General features: G+C 47.3%; 3 protein-coding genes across 4 annotated transcripts in view; 1 reads left to right on the top strand and 2 right to left on the bottom strand.

The window, feature by feature from the left end:
• Positions 1-1,225: 1,225 nt before the first annotated feature.
• Positions 1,226-9,860, top strand: ddx31 (DEAD (Asp-Glu-Ala-Asp) box polypeptide 31). 2 transcript variants are annotated; one of them, XM_015960393.3, is made up of 19 exons: positions 1,226-1,347; positions 2,391-2,629; positions 2,709-2,784; positions 3,319-3,362; positions 3,613-3,683; positions 3,853-3,962; positions 4,040-4,081; positions 4,318-4,382; positions 4,479-4,598; positions 4,667-4,773; positions 4,851-5,077; positions 5,145-5,288; positions 5,367-5,426; positions 5,646-5,696; positions 5,797-5,936; positions 6,019-6,103; positions 7,150-7,261; positions 7,335-7,575; positions 9,631-9,860. In XM_015960393.3, the coding sequence occupies exons 2-19, from the start codon at positions 2,403-2,405 to the stop codon at positions 9,725-9,727; spliced, it is 2,019 nt and encodes a 672-aa protein (XP_015815879.3). In that variant the 5' UTR covers positions 1,226-1,347; positions 2,391-2,402; the 3' UTR covers positions 9,728-9,860. The 2 variants fall into 2 exon arrangements, with proteins under 2 accessions (XP_015815879.3, XP_015815878.3); XM_015960392.3 differs by lacking the exon at positions 1,226-1,347 and adding an exon at positions 1,395-1,672.
• Positions 9,861-10,527: 667 nt separating this feature from the next.
• Positions 10,528-15,219, bottom strand: barhl1a (BarH-like homeobox 1a). Its single transcript, XM_070555226.1, has 4 exons — positions 14,812-15,219; positions 14,649-14,755; positions 12,176-12,403; positions 10,528-10,871 (listed from the first exon to the last, which is right to left on the bottom strand). Exons 1-4 carry the CDS (start codon positions 15,076-15,078, stop codon positions 10,679-10,681), a joined length of 795 nt encoding a protein of 264 aa, XP_070411327.1. The 5' UTR covers positions 15,079-15,219; the 3' UTR covers positions 10,528-10,678.
• Positions 15,220-15,781: 562 nt separating this feature from the next.
• The window catches only part of cfap77 (cilia and flagella associated protein 77), a 5,817-nt gene continuing 4,098 nt past the window's right edge, over positions 15,782-17,500 (bottom strand). Inside the window, exons 6-7 of the mRNA XM_070555589.1 lie at positions 17,325-17,426; positions 15,782-15,904 (exon numbers count right to left, since the gene is read on the bottom strand). Coding sequence (XP_070411690.1) covers positions 15,857-15,904; positions 17,325-17,426 — 150 coding nt within the window. The 3' untranslated portion in view covers positions 15,782-15,856. The remainder of the gene's footprint in view (positions 15,905-17,324; positions 17,427-17,500) is intronic.

Here is a 17,500-nt window from a genome sequence, read left to right as displayed (position 1 = left end):
AAGACGAATAAACAGCTGCTGTCTTGCATTATTGTTGTTTACGGGCTGTTTGGATGATTCTGTTATTGTTTTTGTTGTTTCTGGCACCTCAAAAACCTGCACAAAGATCAAACCTGCTGAAACGTAACTGGAAACGCCTGGCCTGGTGTCCAATCCTAGATTTGTAGTGGAAATTAGAGACAAAGACACTGAAATGCCTTTTTCATGTTTTACTGAGGGCATTGATTGTCATTGGGGGTAGGCAGGTGTGTGTGTGTGTCTGTAAACCTTTAGCTTAAAGCTGGAAACAAACACTTTCTGACATGTCTACTGATGTTCTGCTGTAACTCAGTCTCACGTTGCATTAACAGAGTTTACCTTCATAACAAATTGGAGTAAGGTGACAGATGTTTGGCGGATGTTTCTTGCATTTGCTGAACTATGATGGCTGAAAGGAGAACAGTGGAAGCTTGTGCAGCAAGTTGGACCTTGACGAAATGTAAAATGAATCCTAAAACAGTGTTTGATGAGTTAAGCTAGTGTTATTATTACAAAATAACATTAAATAAAGTCCACAGAGTAGCCTCTTATAAAATACATTATTTATAGATTACATTATTTAAAATGTGAAAAATAAAGTTAGCTTGTATTCAGTATTATACCTGATGTAATAAAATGTAACATTTAGCATCAAGTAAATCAAATTATTATGGTTTTCAGAAAATGTGATCTTTATTTTATGAAAATGTCTACCTATAAACTTTTCTAAGATCATCCACCACACAGTCCGTTAAATGACCAACGTAATTATTTGTTTAGTTTGTCAAACATGAATATGTTTAAACGTGCTGGTAATACCAGTCGTTTCCCTTTAGCTGAGTTAGCGCCAGTTAGCTTCTAGCTTAGCCTACATGTGGTAAACAGTATGTAATAAATTACTTTAAACTTGTAACAAGAAAACTTTGAAAATATGCATTAATGCTAATGTGCTTCACGTATTTTTAACAGAGCAGGGGTCACCACCCTGGGAACCATAAGGTGTCCACCAACAGCACAAGCCTAAAATAAAACCTAAAAAATCTGCTGCCATCTTTTTAATCACAGATGTTTGAGTATAGGTTTTAAAACAAAACAATCGTTATGATATGTTAATGTTACATGAGGTTTTGTTTAGCTCTGATCAAGGCTAGTTCCGGTCGGTATTGCGACAGCCCGGTGGCACTTCCGGTGACGTAGCTCTCAGCTTCACAAAGCAGGTGGTGGTGGCTCTGAAACCGCGGGTCTAAAACTGCGGGTCTGCAGCTGCAGCCGTACCCTTCTCGTTGTTGAAGCCAGCTGCGCATATGCAGGAGGCGGAGCTTTAGTGACGTAGGTGGAAAAGATTTCCACGCGTGTGCGAGCGTGTGTTTGGATGTTTAGTCGAGACTAAACTTTATGATTGTTATTGACCGGAAGTGGCGGCTGTTAACTAACCGGAGTTGCGCAGACGCACGTGTTTGCGTCTCTGCGGTTATTTCTTGTCGACTTCGGGACCTGATACACAGACGAGCTGCAGACACGCGTGTTGATGATGTCATCAGCAGATGAGCAGCTGTGTCTGAATATTTGCAACAGCGTTCCATCATCATCATCATCATCATCATCATGGAGCACCAGCAGGAAATTACCTACAGCTCAGCAGAGATGGGCGTCAGTGAGTGCACTCACGCACACAGCAGGCTTTCAGAAGGAAGTCTGAGGCGCGTGCCCGGCCTCCTCCTGTCAGTCCTGACCAAGTACCAGAGATGGAAACGTTCTCCTGTTGAACCTCAGAGAGGTGAAAGGGAAACAGATAGGTGGAGGTGTCTGTACTCTGTAGTGAGAAATATTCACACTGATGGGGTCACATGACTCTGGTCATGGTGGTCCTAGCGGGTCTCCATCATCAACAGCTTGTGTCTGGATCGCATGTCTCCTGGGGAGATGAGTCCAGGCTGCCCTGTAGGTGCAGGTTTCATCTCCCAAGTCTTCAGTACTCTAAATTACTCGCTAAATGTAATTGATTACTTTGGCACTTCCACAAAACAGATTAGCTATAACTGAAATAATTGTTCTGTCATTTATTGAATCGTCGTAAGACGAGGAGAAAATGGAGGCAGATGAATGCAGCCAGTCAGTGAGCTGCTAGAGGGAAAAGACTAGAAGAAGGAAGAGGAGCAGGACGAAGCTCAGTCACCACGTGATGGTCCAGAGTAGACCAGTAGAGTAATAGAATGTTGTTTGTAGTGAATCATCATCGTGGAACTGGAAGTGGCACTAAGAATAAGACCGTACGTTCTGTGACCAAACGGCGTTCTTCTGTTTGGGCTCGACTAACGTTGCTCAGAGGGGCTGGAGATCATGGTTCCAGCTGAATGATCTCTTTGTTCCAGAAAAAGCAGAGAATGAAGAGGAAGAGGGGACTCGGCTCCTCCTCCGAAGAGGTCAAACAGACGAGATGGACTCCTCACTCAGCTGATGAGGAGGAGGGGTTTGGTGTAAAGGCTCCGCCCACTGATCTAACTCCCAGTACACCACCAAAGAAGAAGGAGCGAGTACAGAAAACAGGATGCAGCGGCATCAAGACTTCATCTTTGTTCAAACATAATCCAGAGGTCCCAGAGTTCCACAGGTATGCTGCACTCTGATTGGCCCTGCTGATCAGCTGACTGGTCAGTCAGTGGGGTGACTTCTGCCCTCTTTCCTTTCAGTCCAGTTGTTTCTGAGTTAAAGGAGAAGATGTTCACCTCCGACTCGTTTTCAGACCTACACCTGCACCCCCACCTGGTGACTCGTGCACACACACACGCACACACACAAAACTAGGGATGTGTGTTGGTGAAATTCTGGCGATACGATACGGGGAGACGATACGATATATCACGACATATTGTGATACATTCAGCCAGACGACATTAGCGATTTTTTTAGTCTGAATTTATTGTAGGAATATTCAGTAACAGTCCAAACTGATACGTAGCACGTTTAACGTGAGGTATCCGAACCTGTTCTCACACACACACACGCACACACACACACATACACGCAGCATAACGGAGGGATTTACATTTCAGTGGTGGAAACGAAACCCGTTGTACTCCACTGCTCGTCAGTGGTCTCCGTTTGAATTGCACCTAAAGAAAAAAAAGAAAATACACAAATGTTTGCATGTAAATTCTTCCAAATGTTCGATACGCGGCTTTTGAATATCGATATAATATTGCAGGAAAAAATATCACGATATGTTTCCATATCGATATTTTCTTACATCCCTACAGAAAACGCACACAGACGTGTCTGAATTCTGATTTTGTCCATCAGGTGGCGACTCTGAACAAAGTCCTGAATGCTTTCATACTAACCAGGTCTGTTCACACACACACACACACACACACACACACACACACACACACACACACACACACACACACACACACACACACACACACACACACACACACACACACACACACACACACAGAAATGAAGCTGAAGTCAGCTTGTGAATTATGACCTCTGATGCTTGAAGATTTTACAGTAAAGCTGTGTGTGTGTGTGTGTGTGTGTGTGTGTGTGTGTGTGTGTGCGTGCGTGTGTGTGTGTGTGTGTGCGCAGCATCCAGAAGCAGACCATTCCTGTTCTTCTCTCAGGACGAGACGCTTTAGTTCGCTCTCAGACAGGATCAGGTGAGTTGGACCTGCAGCAGCGGACGTACGATCAAGATCCTCATCTACAAAGCTCACACACACACACACACACACACACACACACACACACACACACACACCATCTCTGAACTGAGGATAAATGTGACCCCTGGTTCTGTTTTGTAGTAAATGTGGACTCTGTCTTCAGGTAAGACGTTGTCCTACGCCGTCCCACTGGTCCAGAGTCTTCAGTCCCTCGAGCCAAAGGTCAGCAGGTCTGATGGACCTCTGGCTCTGATCATCGTCCCCACCAGAGAGGTTCTGTCCCACCTTACCTGTTTAGATCAGAGAGCTTTATGAGTTTGGTTCTGATTCAGATCCTGTTTCTCCTTCAGCTGGCTCTCCAAACCTTCCAGACCTTTCAGAAACTTCTCAAGGTAACAAACAAACCCTTCAGCGGAAGTTCTCCCCTAGAAGGACTGGACCCATTTCCAGGTTCTGACCCAGTCCTGGCAGTTAGTGGTTCCTACGAGTTAGAAATCGTTTGGTTCCAGTTGAACTCGTCCCTGAACAGAACCAGAGCTGATGGAAGTGGATTTTATTTATGACAGTTTCTGTGAAGAACCGGGTCCATGTGGTCCTGGTTCTGAGTTTGGATTTTCTGTCACTTCAGCCCTTTACCTGGATCGTCCCCGGTGTGCTGATGGGGGGGGAGAAGAGGAAATCCGAGAAGGCCAGGTATCAACATCCATGTTCTGAAGTCTGACCCAGCCCGGTCCAAACTGACCCGGACCCGGATGGAGACCCATAAAAACTCTCTAAATCCCGCTTTAGGATCCGTAAAGGAATCAACATCCTGATCTCGACTCCTGGACGTCTGGTGGATCACATCAAGCACACCCTGAGCATTGCCTTCAGCGCCGTCCGCTGGCTGGTTCTGGACGAGGCCGACAGGTAACTCACCTTTCCTACGTTGGAACCAGAACCGGTTACTGAGTAAAAGTCCGTGCTCCTGTTTGCAGGACTCTGGATCTGGGCTTTGAGAAGGATCTGACCCACATATTAAACAGTCTGAACTCTACTGGACCGACCCGGCAGAACGTTCTGCTGTCTGCGACCCTCTCACGAGGTAAACGGAACAAACCACCACCCCGACCCGTCTCCGCCGGATCATGTAGCCCTAACCACGCCCACTTGGTGTTGCAGGTGTGACTCGATTGGTCGACGTCTGTCTGACAGACCCCGTCAGCGTCCAGGCCTCCGACCCGTCTACCTTTGGCCCCACCCCTGCAGCAGCGTTGACCTGTGACCCTTCCCCAGCTAGCCAATCGGAGAGCTTTGCTGTACCGGAGGCTCTGAAACAATTTGTGGTTTTGGTTCCTAGTAAGATCAGACTGGTCTGTCTGGCTGCCTTCATTCTGAATAAATGCAAGGTAAGTCACCTGAGGCTGGTCATGTGACTGGTCGCCGTGGAGACTTGACAGACCGCTGCCGTTTCAGTTTTCGGACAACAAAGTCATCGTCTTCGCCTCGAGCTGCGAGGTCGTCGAGTTCCTCCACTCGCTCTTCACCTCCGTCCTGTCCAATTGCCCGGCCAATCGCAAGCTCCGGTTTTTACGTCTCCACGGCAACATGAAACAGGAGGTAACTCCGTTGCTTGCTGAGATTGTCTCTCTCCTTCTGATTGTCTGAGGGTATGTTTTTTTTTCTTCCCCCTGCCAGGAACGCTCGGAGGTGTTTGAGGAGTTTTTGGTGTCTGCAAGTGGAGTCCTGCTGTGCACGGTGAGTACGGCGGGCGTTTGACCACTAGGGGGCGGTGCTGAGGCCTCGCGTTTAGCTGCCTACTGTGTTCGTGGTCACTTAGGTAAACCTCAGTCAGAAAAAGTTCAATTTACTAATTTAATTAAGAAAATGTAATTGCTGTTAGGCTCTGGGATTACTCTGATTACTGGGATTACTCTGATTTCTATTACTGAAGTTATGGTGTGGCGTTTGTTTCAGGACGTTGCAGCCAGAGGGTTGGACCTTCCTCAGGTCACCTGGATCGTTCAGGTAAAGGCTGCTCATGAAGGATCTGTTGGTCCAATCGGGCTTTAGCTGATAAATCAAGTCAGCCAATCAGAGAGCGGATGTTGTTGTTGTCGTCTTTCAGTTCACTCCTCCGATGTCAGTAGCCGAGTACGTTCACCGAGTGGGCCGGACGGCCCGGATCGGAGGAGCAGGGTGCAGCCTCCTCTTCCTCACTCCCTCAGAGACGGCCTTCATCGCTGAGTTAGCCAATCACAACATCAGGTTTGGACCCGGCGCTTGCAGAACCCGTAGTTTACTGGTACCGGTTCTGGTTTCTGACGGACTGACTGCTTTGTTGTTTCAGCCTGTCAGAGATGAAGTCGCAGGATGTTTTGTCCTGTCTGATGATGGATGACACCTACAAGGGGCGGGGCAAATACCACAGCCAGGTGGGTCAGACATGGTCCAAGAAGGAGTTCCAGGTTCTGAGCAGGTCTGGTTCCTGTGGACCGACAGAAGGTTCTGTGTTTAACTGACAGACCTATAGAGAGCTTTTTTGTTGGGGGGGTTGTAAAAGACTTTGGGTTTTTGGTTCTGCTCAGGCGTCTTCTGATCTCCTGTTCTGGAAAGCTGAGCAGAAACGGGTCTGAAACTTTAGTTCCATAACCCATCCGGTGCCGCGAGCAGAACCTTTGTTACGGACCGTAACAGAAACACCTGTAATGGGATCCTCTGCTGATGTCTCCATAAGCCCTCCCCTCGGTTCTGACCCAGTCTGAACCTGAGCCGGTCTGGGTTTTGGGAGGCTTTCAGACACAACCAAACAGGGTTCCGTTCCGGACCGTGGGTTCTGGGCCCGATCCTCCGGAACCACTTCATTTATTTTTTTATTTCGGGAGGATGAGAACCGTTTTAGACGTGGGTCCTCCACTTGCTGTGTGTGAAGACACAAACGGGTCTGAACGGTACGAAGACCCGGCTGACGTGTTTGTGACTGATCGGTTCAGACAGAGACCCGATCCAAATCCTAAAGGTTCCGGTTCTGATGTTTGACCTTGCGCTGGGGGGGGGGGGGGGGGGGGGGGGGGGGTTCTGATCATTTTATCGTGTTATCTCCTGGGAGTCGTCAGCTCGTCGTCTTTGATGATGCTGCTGAAGAGGAATGATTCCCAAGGGGGGGGGGGGGGGTGTGTGTGTGTGTGTGCGTGTGTGTGTGTGTGTGTGTGTGTGTGTGTGTGTGTGTGTGTGTGTGCGTGTGCGTGTGTGCGCGTGTGCCCGTGCGCCAGATGTGTGATGTCCCGGTTCCCCTTCATGTTGCTGAAGCTGCTCTAGACGTGGACAGACGGAAGCTGTCGGTGCCGACCTCAGCAGGGCCGCGGTTGCGTGTTTATAAATAAAGATCACAGATCTGCGCTTCAGCTGATTCTGCCTCTTGGTGTCTCTGGGCGCTCTGATCATGTGATCCGTGACCTGACAACAACGTCTGTCTCACCAGAGTTCCTCCAAAGCTCTGGAGCAGGACATCCGTGAACGCGCCACTGTCCTTCAGACCGAGTTTGAGAACTTTGTACACTCGGACGCGGAGTCGCTGCAGGCTGCCAAGAAAGGTATGTGGTCATGTGACCTCAGACAGGTTAGTGTGCTGTTTTGGTTGGCTCACCTGTCCCTGTCATGTCACAGCGCTACAATCCTTCCTACGAGCGTACGCTACCTATCCTGCTCAGCTTAAACACATCTTCCACATCCGCTCCCTTCATCTGGGGCATGCCGCCAAAAGCTTTGGCCTCAGAGATGCTCCTCAGGGCCTGGGTGCCTCCTCAGGCCCCAAAGGTCATAGGAACAAGGACCACAGCAAGAACCAGACCAGGGGGGCGTCTAGGAGTCCAGTCAAGAACAAGGACAAGATGTCTGGAAAGTCCAAGTGAGTTAATACCTTATTTGTTCAGATCAGAGATGCCTCTGTTGTTGGATACGTGGCTCATTTTTAGGTGCAGATTTTTAGCCTCGGACATGCTATCATACCCTCAGATACACACCTATTCTCACATGCCCACACCTATTCTCACATGCCCTCACCTATTCTCACATACCCACACCTATTCTCAGATACCCTCACCTATTCTCTGATACCCACACCTATTCTCAGATGCCCTCACCTATTCTCACATACCCACTCTCACATACCCTCACCTATTCTCAGATACCCACACCTATTCTCACATGCCCACACCTATTCTCAGATACCCTCACCTATTCTCAGATACCCTCACCTATTCTCTGATACCCTCACCTATTCTCAGATGCCCTCACCTATTCTCACATACCCACTCTCACATGCCCACACTTATTCTCAGATACCCTCACCTATTCTCAGATGCCCTCACCTACCCTAACATACCCTCACCTATTCTCACATGCCCACACCTATTCTCAGATGCCCTCACCTAACGTCACATGCCCACACCTATTCTCACATGCCCACACCTATTCTCAGATGCCCTCACCTATTCTCAGATACCCTCACCTATTCTCAGATACCCTCACCTATTCTCACATACCCTCACCTATTCTCAGATGCCCTCACCTACCCTAACATACCCTCACCTATTCTCACATGCCCACACCTATTCTCACATGCCCTCACCTATTCTCAGATGCCCTCACCTACCCTCACCTATTCTCAGATGCCCTCACCTATTCTCACATACCCTCACCTATTCTCAGATACCCTCACCTACCCTCACATACCCTCACCTATTCTCAGATACCCTCACCTATTCTCACATACCCTCACCTATTCTCAGATGCCCTCACCTATTCTCACATGCCCACACCTATTCTCACATGCCCACACCTATTCTCACATGCCCACACCTATTCTCAGATGCCCTCACCTACCGTCACATGCCCACACCTATTCTCACATGCCCACACCTATTCTCATATGCCCTCACCTACCCTCACATACCCTCACCTATTCTCACATGCCCACTCTCACATGCCCTCACCTATTCTCAGATACCCTCACCTATTCTCACATACCCTCACCTATTCTCATATACCCTCACCTATTCTCAGATACCCACACCTATTCTCAGATGCCCTCACCTACCCTCACATAACCTCACCTATTCTCATATACCCTCACATACCCTCACCTATTCTCATATACCCTCACCTATTCTCATATACCCTCACCTATTCTCAGATACCCTCACCTGTTCTCATATACCCTCACATACCCTCACCTATTCTCATATACCCTCACCTATTCTCATATACCCTCACCTATTCTCAGATACCCTCACCTATTCTCATATACCCTCGCCTATTCTCAGATACCCACACCTATTCTCAGATGCCCTCACCTACCCTCACATAACCTCACCTATTCTCATATACCCTCACATACCCTCACCTATTCTCATATACCCTCACCTATTCTCATATACCCTCACCTATTCTCAGATACCCTCACCTGTTCTCATATACCCTCACATACCCTCACCTATTCTCATATACCCTCACCTATTCTCATATACCCTCACCTATTCTCAGATACCCTCACCTATTCTCATATACCCTCGCCTATTCTCAGATACCCACACCTATTCTCAGATACCCACACCTATTCTCAGATACCCACACCTATTCTCAGATACCCACACCTATTCTCACATGCCCACACCTATTCTCACATGCCCACACCTATTCTCACATGCCCACACCTATTCTCAGATACCCACACCTATTCTCAGATACCCACACCTATTCTCACATGCCCACACCTATTCTCACATGCCCACACCTATTCTCAGATGCCCTCACCTACCCTCACATACCCTCACCTATTCTCATATACCCTCACCTACCCTCACATACACGGTTATGTTGTTGAAGCATGAGTTCTACTAGGTATGAAGGTGTCTGATTTTGGTTCTTGACTTGTGTTCATCAGCTGATTTTCCTTCTGCAGGTTATTTTCTGGTCGGAGAGAGGCCGCTCTACTGCGGTCTGAGTTCTCCAGTGGTTTGGAGAGACGAAAGGCTTTGAAGAAGAAAAACGACGCGTAAATCTGTGGAGGAGTTCTGAAGTAGTTTCGGTCTGAGACGAGTTTTCAGGTCGACTCCCAGAGCTTCAGTTTCGGAACAAAAAGCTTATTTTGTTTAAACATTTTAAATAAACTTTCTGGTATTTTTGTTTCTATTCCGACTTTATTTGTTTGTGTGTTTATTAAGTAGAAACACTGACAGAGTGAAGATGGGATCTGTTACTGGAACAGACACCTCTAATCCGTTGCCCGTAAAAAGTCCAGTCAGTTAAAGTGTCTTCTGAGACGGTACCATGCAGGTCCAGACTGCTGCCAGAGACGTCTGGCCCAAGACAGTGAAGACTTTCTAGATACCCCTGGCAGAGTCTTGCATGCAGAATAATGTTTGTACATTAGAGGATCAATAGAAGGTCTTAAAAATGACCAGAATTTAGGAAAAGGTTTTAATTGGATTATTTTTATTCTTTCCACCCAGCCAAGAGGTTTTAAATCTTTTAAAAAATTGTGTTTGGGGGGTTCCAGATAAACAAAAGCATGTCGTCGGCATAAAGAGAGACTTTATGTTCGACACTCCCGTGTGACCCGGATTAAGGTCGGACCCAGACAGGTTATCAGGTTCTTCATTCAGAGTCAGAAGCTTCAGAACCTTGGGCCTGGTCTTCAGGTTTCTGATGTTGAAGCTTTTAGAAGTTCTGATTCTGATCAGAAACGGGTCCAGCTGGGTTAGTCAGGAACAGAACCGTGTCGGATCAGAACCCATTCTGTGAAAACATCTAAACAATATAACCAAATTCAGGCATCTTCAGTAAGGGAACACCTAAAACCCCGAAACAGAAAACTTCCACCCGCAGGTTAAGTTCTGATCCGGCCCGATCCAGAAAGCTGCTCTTGGTTCAGTTTTAGGTTCTACTGCAATCGGTTTAAACCCCCTAATGTAGTCCAGTTGGGACTGGTCCTCTTTCCATGTGCAGGATCAGTACAGGTCCATGTGGGTCAAGACATGAGGCATCATGGGCAGAACTGCGGGGTACTGGTGGGCGTGGCCTTGGTACAGGTGTGGGTCCGGTGTGGGCAGAGGACAGCACCAGAAGTGATCAGTCAGCATCATCCTGCCGGCCGCAGCCAGAAGCTCCAAACCTGCAGCGGATTGGCGTTTCCACTTTGTCCTGCAGAGAGACACGACAGCCGAAACGGGTAAACACCTTCACCAGGTAAACATCTGCAGCAAGTTAGCGTAAACAACGGGTAAACATCTGTAAAGGGTGAACATGGTGCTATGTTAATGCCGAGACCTGTTCCCGTTTTAGACCTGACAGCACGCCGTACTGCAGCTAGCAGGTGTTTTTGGATCCAATCAGGTTTCAGGTGGTACCAGGCATGGACGTAATTTTTGGGGGGGGGGACAGGGGGGGCATGTCCCCCCCCACTTTTTCCAAAGTCAAGTTTTGACCCCTGCACTTTTTACCATCCGAAAACAATATTACGCTATATTAAATTGACACTGGTTGAGCTCTAGGACCAAGCAGAAAACAACCGTTTATGTTGAAGCCTGTTTCCCATTAGAGCATACTGTAAAGACCCCCCCCCCCCCTTGTCCCCCCCCCCCCACTTCTAAAGTGAAAATTACGTCCATGGTACCAGGATTCTCCCGGCAGTAAAACCCTGCAGGGACTTCTGGATTCACCCTAGATGATTTATGATCGCTACATCCTTAATCCAGCTGAGACCTGAAAAGCTTCACCTTCCTCAGAGGTGAGATCAACTGCAGCAGGAAACAAGTCTGGTTCTGGTCTGTTCTGTTTGAAATGACTGACCTCTGATCCGATAGAGCTAAATTCATTTAACGTCTCATGGCCCTTCACAAAGTAAACGTTCCAGTTGAGCCTACCCACCAGTTCATCGGGTAGTTCCACTCAGGCGTTTCCTACCTAAGGAAACCCAGCAAATTACATGGAGTCAGTGGTTTTACAGTAATCTCCATACTAAGCAAGCATGTAGCGAGAGTGGAGAGGAAAACTGCTTCAACCTCCAACAGAACCTGGCTCAGTGTGAGCAGCCGTCCGCCGTGACTCACTGGTGGGTTTGAGAAGACCGAGCAGACACAACCAGTAGAAACCTGGCGAACTAGTAGTAGCACACACTGTTAAAGAAAGTAAAATCAGGAGAGGGAGAAATCTGGATGGTGGACAACCAAAAAGCTGTTAGAGCCCTTCTGGAAGGAGGAATCAACTTCTTGACTGCTGATTGGTCAGTAAACAAGATGGTTCCTGATTGGCTGTCGGAACCATTGTTTATTTTACGTGAAACTGTTAGATTGTTCCGCCCTGAGTGAAGCTGAACCAAGCTGACCCAATTTAAATATTGGGTCGGTTAATAGTAAAGGTGTCCCTGGCCTCTTGGACCCCATCAGAACCAGAAGCCTCGCAGGTGACCTTTGACCCTTTGCAAAAGTGTATCATCAATCGCTTACCTGCGGTTCTGGTACCAGGTTTTGACCTGGGTGTCGCTCAGATGCAGGGCGGTGGCCAGGTCCATGCGGTCCTGGACACTTAGATACTTTTGATTCTGAAAGCTTCTCTCCAACCGTTTCAGCTGCTGCTCACTGAACGCTGTTCGGGCCTTCCGAGGTCGCTTGATGCGTCCGACGGTCGCCGCCGTGTCACAGCCGCCAGACTGCTCTGATGACAGGTGGACATGACATCACATCAGCTATGATGTCTGTTCACCATCTTCTTTTTCCTTTTCATCTTATCAACATTCATCATCATCACCACCATTATCATATTATAACAATTAATGGCCTTTCTTTGTGTAGCGCCTTGTTAGTGTTCTACAACCCGCCAGGGCGCTTCGCAACACAATCAGTCATTCATCCATTCACACGCTGGAGGTGATGAGCTATGATGTAGCTACAGCTGCCTTGAGGCGCGCTGACAGAGGCGAGGCCTGCCGAACACTGGCACCACCAGCAGGGAAGGTGGGTTAGTGTCTTGCCCAAGGACACAACAGCAGCATTCTCTGGTCAGAGCCGGGATCAAACCTGCAACCTTCCGATTACTGGACAACTCGTTCACCATCATCACTATTATCACCATCATCATCTTCATCATCACCATCACTATTATAACCATCATCATGATAAATGACTCGCACTTGTATGGCGCCTCTCAGAGTAAGGACTCCAAAGCGCTTTACACTACAGTGTATCATTCATCCATTCACACACACATTCACATGCTGATGGTGATGAGCTACGATGTAGCCACAGCTGCCCTGGGGCGCGCTGACGGAGGCGAGGCTGACAAGCACAGGCGCCACCGGTCCCTCCGACCACCACCAGCAGGGAAGGTGGGTTAGTGTCTTGCCCAAGGACACAACAGCAGAATTCTCTGTCCAGAGCCGCTGCTGCACCAGTCTTCAACTATAGACTATAGTGTCTTCAACATCACCATCATTATTATCACCATCATCTTCATCATCACCATCATCATCACTGTCAGTGCGCCCCAGGGCAGCTGTGGCTACATCGTAGCTCATCACCATCACTGTGTGAATGTGTGTGTGAATGGATGAATGATACACTGTAGTGTAAAGCGCTTTGGAGTCCTCACTCTGAGAGGCGCTATACAAGTGCGGGCCATTTATCATTCATTTATCATCATCATCATCATCACTTTTATCACTGCCATCATCATCACCATCATCATCACAACTATCACTTTTATCACCATCATCACCATCATCATCATCACTTTTATCACTGCCGTCATCATCACCATCATCATCACAACTATCACTTTTATCACCATCATCACCATCATCATCATCACTTTTATCACTGCCGTCATCATCACCATCATCATCACAACTATCACTTTTATCACCATCATCACCATCATCATCTTCATCATCACCATCACCACCATCATCATCACTATCACTTTTATCACCATCATCACCATCATCATCTTCATCATCACCATCACCACCATCATCATCACAACTATCACTTTTATCACCATCATCACCATCATCATCATCACTTTTATCACTGCCGTCATCATCACCATCATCATCACAACTATCACTTTTATCACCATCATCACCATCATCATCTTCATCATCACCATCACCACCATCATCATCACTATCACTTTTATCACCATCATCACCATCATCATCTTCATCATCACCATCACCACCATCATCATCACTATCACTTTTATCACCATCATCACCATCATCATCATCACTTTTATCACTGCCGTCATCATCACCATCATCATCACAACTATCACTTTTATCACCATCATCACCATCATCATCTTCATCATCACCATCACCACCATCATCATCACTATCACTTTTATCACCATCATCACCATCATCATCTTCATCATCACCATCACCACCATCATCATCACTATCACTTTTATCACCATCATCACCATCATCATCATCACTTTTATCACTGCCGTCATCATCACCATCATCATCACAACTATCACTTTTATCACCATCATCACCATCATCATCACTTTTATCACCATCATCATCTTCATCATCACCATCACCATCATCATCACAACTATCACTTTTATCACCATCATCACCATCATCATCTTCATCATCACCATCACCACCATCATCATCACAACTATCACTTTTATCACCATCATCACCATCATCATCATCACTTTTATCACTGCCGTCATCATCACCATCATCATCACAACTATCACTTTTATCACCATCATCATCTTCATCATCACCATCACCACCATCATCATCACTATCACTTTTATCACCATCATCACTACTATCACAACATCATCATCACTATCACTTTTCATCATTTCGTTTGAATCTATTTTCTGTTTTAATTAATTCCCCATGTATTGTTTTGATATTATTCTACTTAATTGGGAATAAATATTTCTTACATTAACCCTCTCAGGCTCAAAATAAGTTTGGACAACAGGACGAGTCGTTCAGGGGTACTTCCGAGGTAAAGCATGCTCATGAATGAGGAGTAACCAGGTTTTAACGCCTGCCTCCAGAGGGTTAAAACTGTGTTATTTTGAGTTTTAATGTTTTTATTAATTATTGTAATTTTGTTTTACCTTTGTTATCGCTCTCTCGTTCCGGTCCACTTCGGAACAGCTCGGCTCGTGATTCGGGGTGTCCTCGGTGTGAACCGGGGTCTGCCAGGATGTCGCGGATCAGGAAGGAGGAGCTTCCGGAGCGGGGCTGGAGCAGACGTTCCGGACCTTGGTCCCGTTCCTGTGGCCGGGAGAGGAGCGCTGCGGGCGGACTGAGCGACAACAGTGACTCGATAAGGAATCCAGAGCCTCCAGAGCCGGGAAGCTCCATCTCAGGTGAGTTAGTTCACACAGGTGGTCCAAATGTCAGCAAAGGTGACAAACCCGGCTTGAGTGTGACGTCATGTCTGTCAGATCTGATCAGAATCATCTGATAATTATTGATCAGGTGGAAAATGATCAGCAGCTTATTTGAGTGCCAGAACTCAAATTCCCTCCTCTTCTATCATTTCTCCTGCTCCTCCCTCCCCCACCTGCTACACACACACACTGCTCCTCCCTCCCTCACACACACACACACACACACACTGATCAGTCAGAACTTTTCATCCTGTCTGAGATGGCGTTCTGAAACCTGAAGAAGCTTGCGGGATCAGCAAACCTGAGATACTTCTGCTGGAGTGAAGGTCCCACTCAGGTCTCTGGAGCGACCTATCCCAGCCTGCTGTTCCTCCCTGACTGGTTTAGGAGATTATTCCAGGACTGTGGAGGGAGGTAGGACATCTGTAGATGTGGAGAACCTCTGGCTCCTGGCTCCCTCGGCTTGGGTCAGTCGGCTCCAGAAGTTATCCAAACATGTTCAACTGTATTTTTAGTCAAACTTCTAATTCTCTCATTAGTGTGGACTTGTCCCTTTACATTAAACAGTTTCAGGAGATTGGAAAAGCAGCCCCAAGTTAAATGACCTAGGAGACTGGACCAGAATCAGAGTACTTGACCAGGTGTTGAACAGAAGAACCAGCTGAGAACACGTGTTTGTTTACAGTGTTTTATTAGCATCACAATTAACACGCCGTTCTCTGTCCTCTGCTTGGTCCAGTTCCTGATTCTCACCGACGAGCCTTGGGGTCCCTGAAGGTATCCAGAGCTGCAGCTACCTGTAGAGACAGAAAAAAATGCTGTTGCCATGGTAACACCAAGCAAACAGGAAGCTGTGCTCAGGTGTCCTCTCAACAGAGGCCCAATCCCAACACTCGCTCTGCGGTCTTCAGCAAAGTGCGCAGTAGGGCTTCGAGTGCGTGGTTCACAAGTGAACTGAGACAGGGAGTATTGCGTCATCGATTGTAATGCATGCCGGTTTCTGGTCGATGTGATACTTTAAAAAAAAACTTTATTAACAACTTTCAAACAAACAATCAAACAATTATTTGAAATACTTCACCCAGTACAGTAATACACTTCACCCAAGTCCGCACTGATGCAGACTTGGGTGAAGTGCGGATCAAGGGTGCAAGAGGGGCGTGATCAACCTCCACATTTGAGAATCGGGACACCCTATGCTCTCGCACCCCTAGTCGGGACTGCACGACTGAAGGGTGCAAGTGTGGAAGTGCGAGTATGGGACTGGGCCTTATAAAAGGAACGGATTTCAGGAGTCCTGTTGTTCTTCCTGTGGCCTCTAGAGGCGCCGGTCAGCTACCTGTAAAGTGAGGTAGGTGGTTGCTTTGTTACGGCCCTCCCTTGCCCTGTCTCCATCTAAAAAGCTAGATTATCCAGAGTTATCTCTGTAGTTATGCTGCTATAGGCTTAGACTGCTGGAGGACACACTCGACTACTTTCTTCTACAATCTGCTCTTTAACTGTATTATTTCCTGCTATTTCAGCTGTTAACTTTATTTTCTCTCTAAGTGTTTTTCTCCCCAGAAGAAGCTACAACGATGTTCTGCTGAGCTGTGGTGGCCTCATGGAGGGGGCCATCGGCTAGCACACTGCTGCTAACCACTTGAGCGGGGTCCAGCTAGCCGCAGGACGTTTCAGTTTGGGCTACAAAAACGTCTTAGTGGGGGTTACTGTAGCTTTTCACCAGCCAATCAGAATGGGCATCAAAATACGTAATTATCCCTGCTAGACATTCGTCAAAATGAAAGTGTACACTAATTGATCGTGTCGCACCGCCACGGCAAAGCCGCCACACAAAAATCTATTGTTAATGTGTGTGTGCTTGCGTGCGTGCATGTGTGTGTGTGTGTGTGTGTCTGTTCTGTCTTCTCCATCCCCAGTGAGTCGTGGAGGATGGCTGCTTATACAGGATCCTCTGGAGGCTTCTTCCTGTTAAAAGGGAGTTTTCCTCTCCACTGTCGCTGCATGCTTGCCTAGTATGAGGATTGCTGTAAAGACTCTGACACTAGTCAGTGGCTCGATGCGACCTGCTGGTTTCCTTATATAGGAAACTTGTTACTGATTGGCTTAATGACCTGACCTGTATGTGTGAAGGTCCTTGAGACGACTCTGGTCCTGATTTGGTGCTTTATAAATAAACTTGAATTGAGTAGAAACTACTGTACAGGTGAGGTTTACCTGTGCAACCTGAGGCAGTCTGAGCGGTTTTGGGGGGGCTGGTAGAGTTCTGCTCCTCCTCAGAAGGCTGGTTCTGGTTTCTGGAATATGACCCGGTTTCATCTATAGACAAACACATCCTAGAGCTGTAAGTTTCAGACCTTTGACCTGATGGGTTCACATCATTACCCCCCCCC

Source organism: Nothobranchius furzeri, chromosome 10, assembly GCF_043380555.1.
Source record: "Nothobranchius furzeri strain GRZ-AD chromosome 10, NfurGRZ-RIMD1, whole genome shotgun sequence".
NCBI lineage: Eukaryota > Metazoa > Chordata > Actinopteri > Cyprinodontiformes > Nothobranchiidae > Nothobranchius > Nothobranchius furzeri.
Note: the sequence above shows the minus strand (reverse complement) of the source record. Positions and strands in the feature narration are given on the sequence as shown.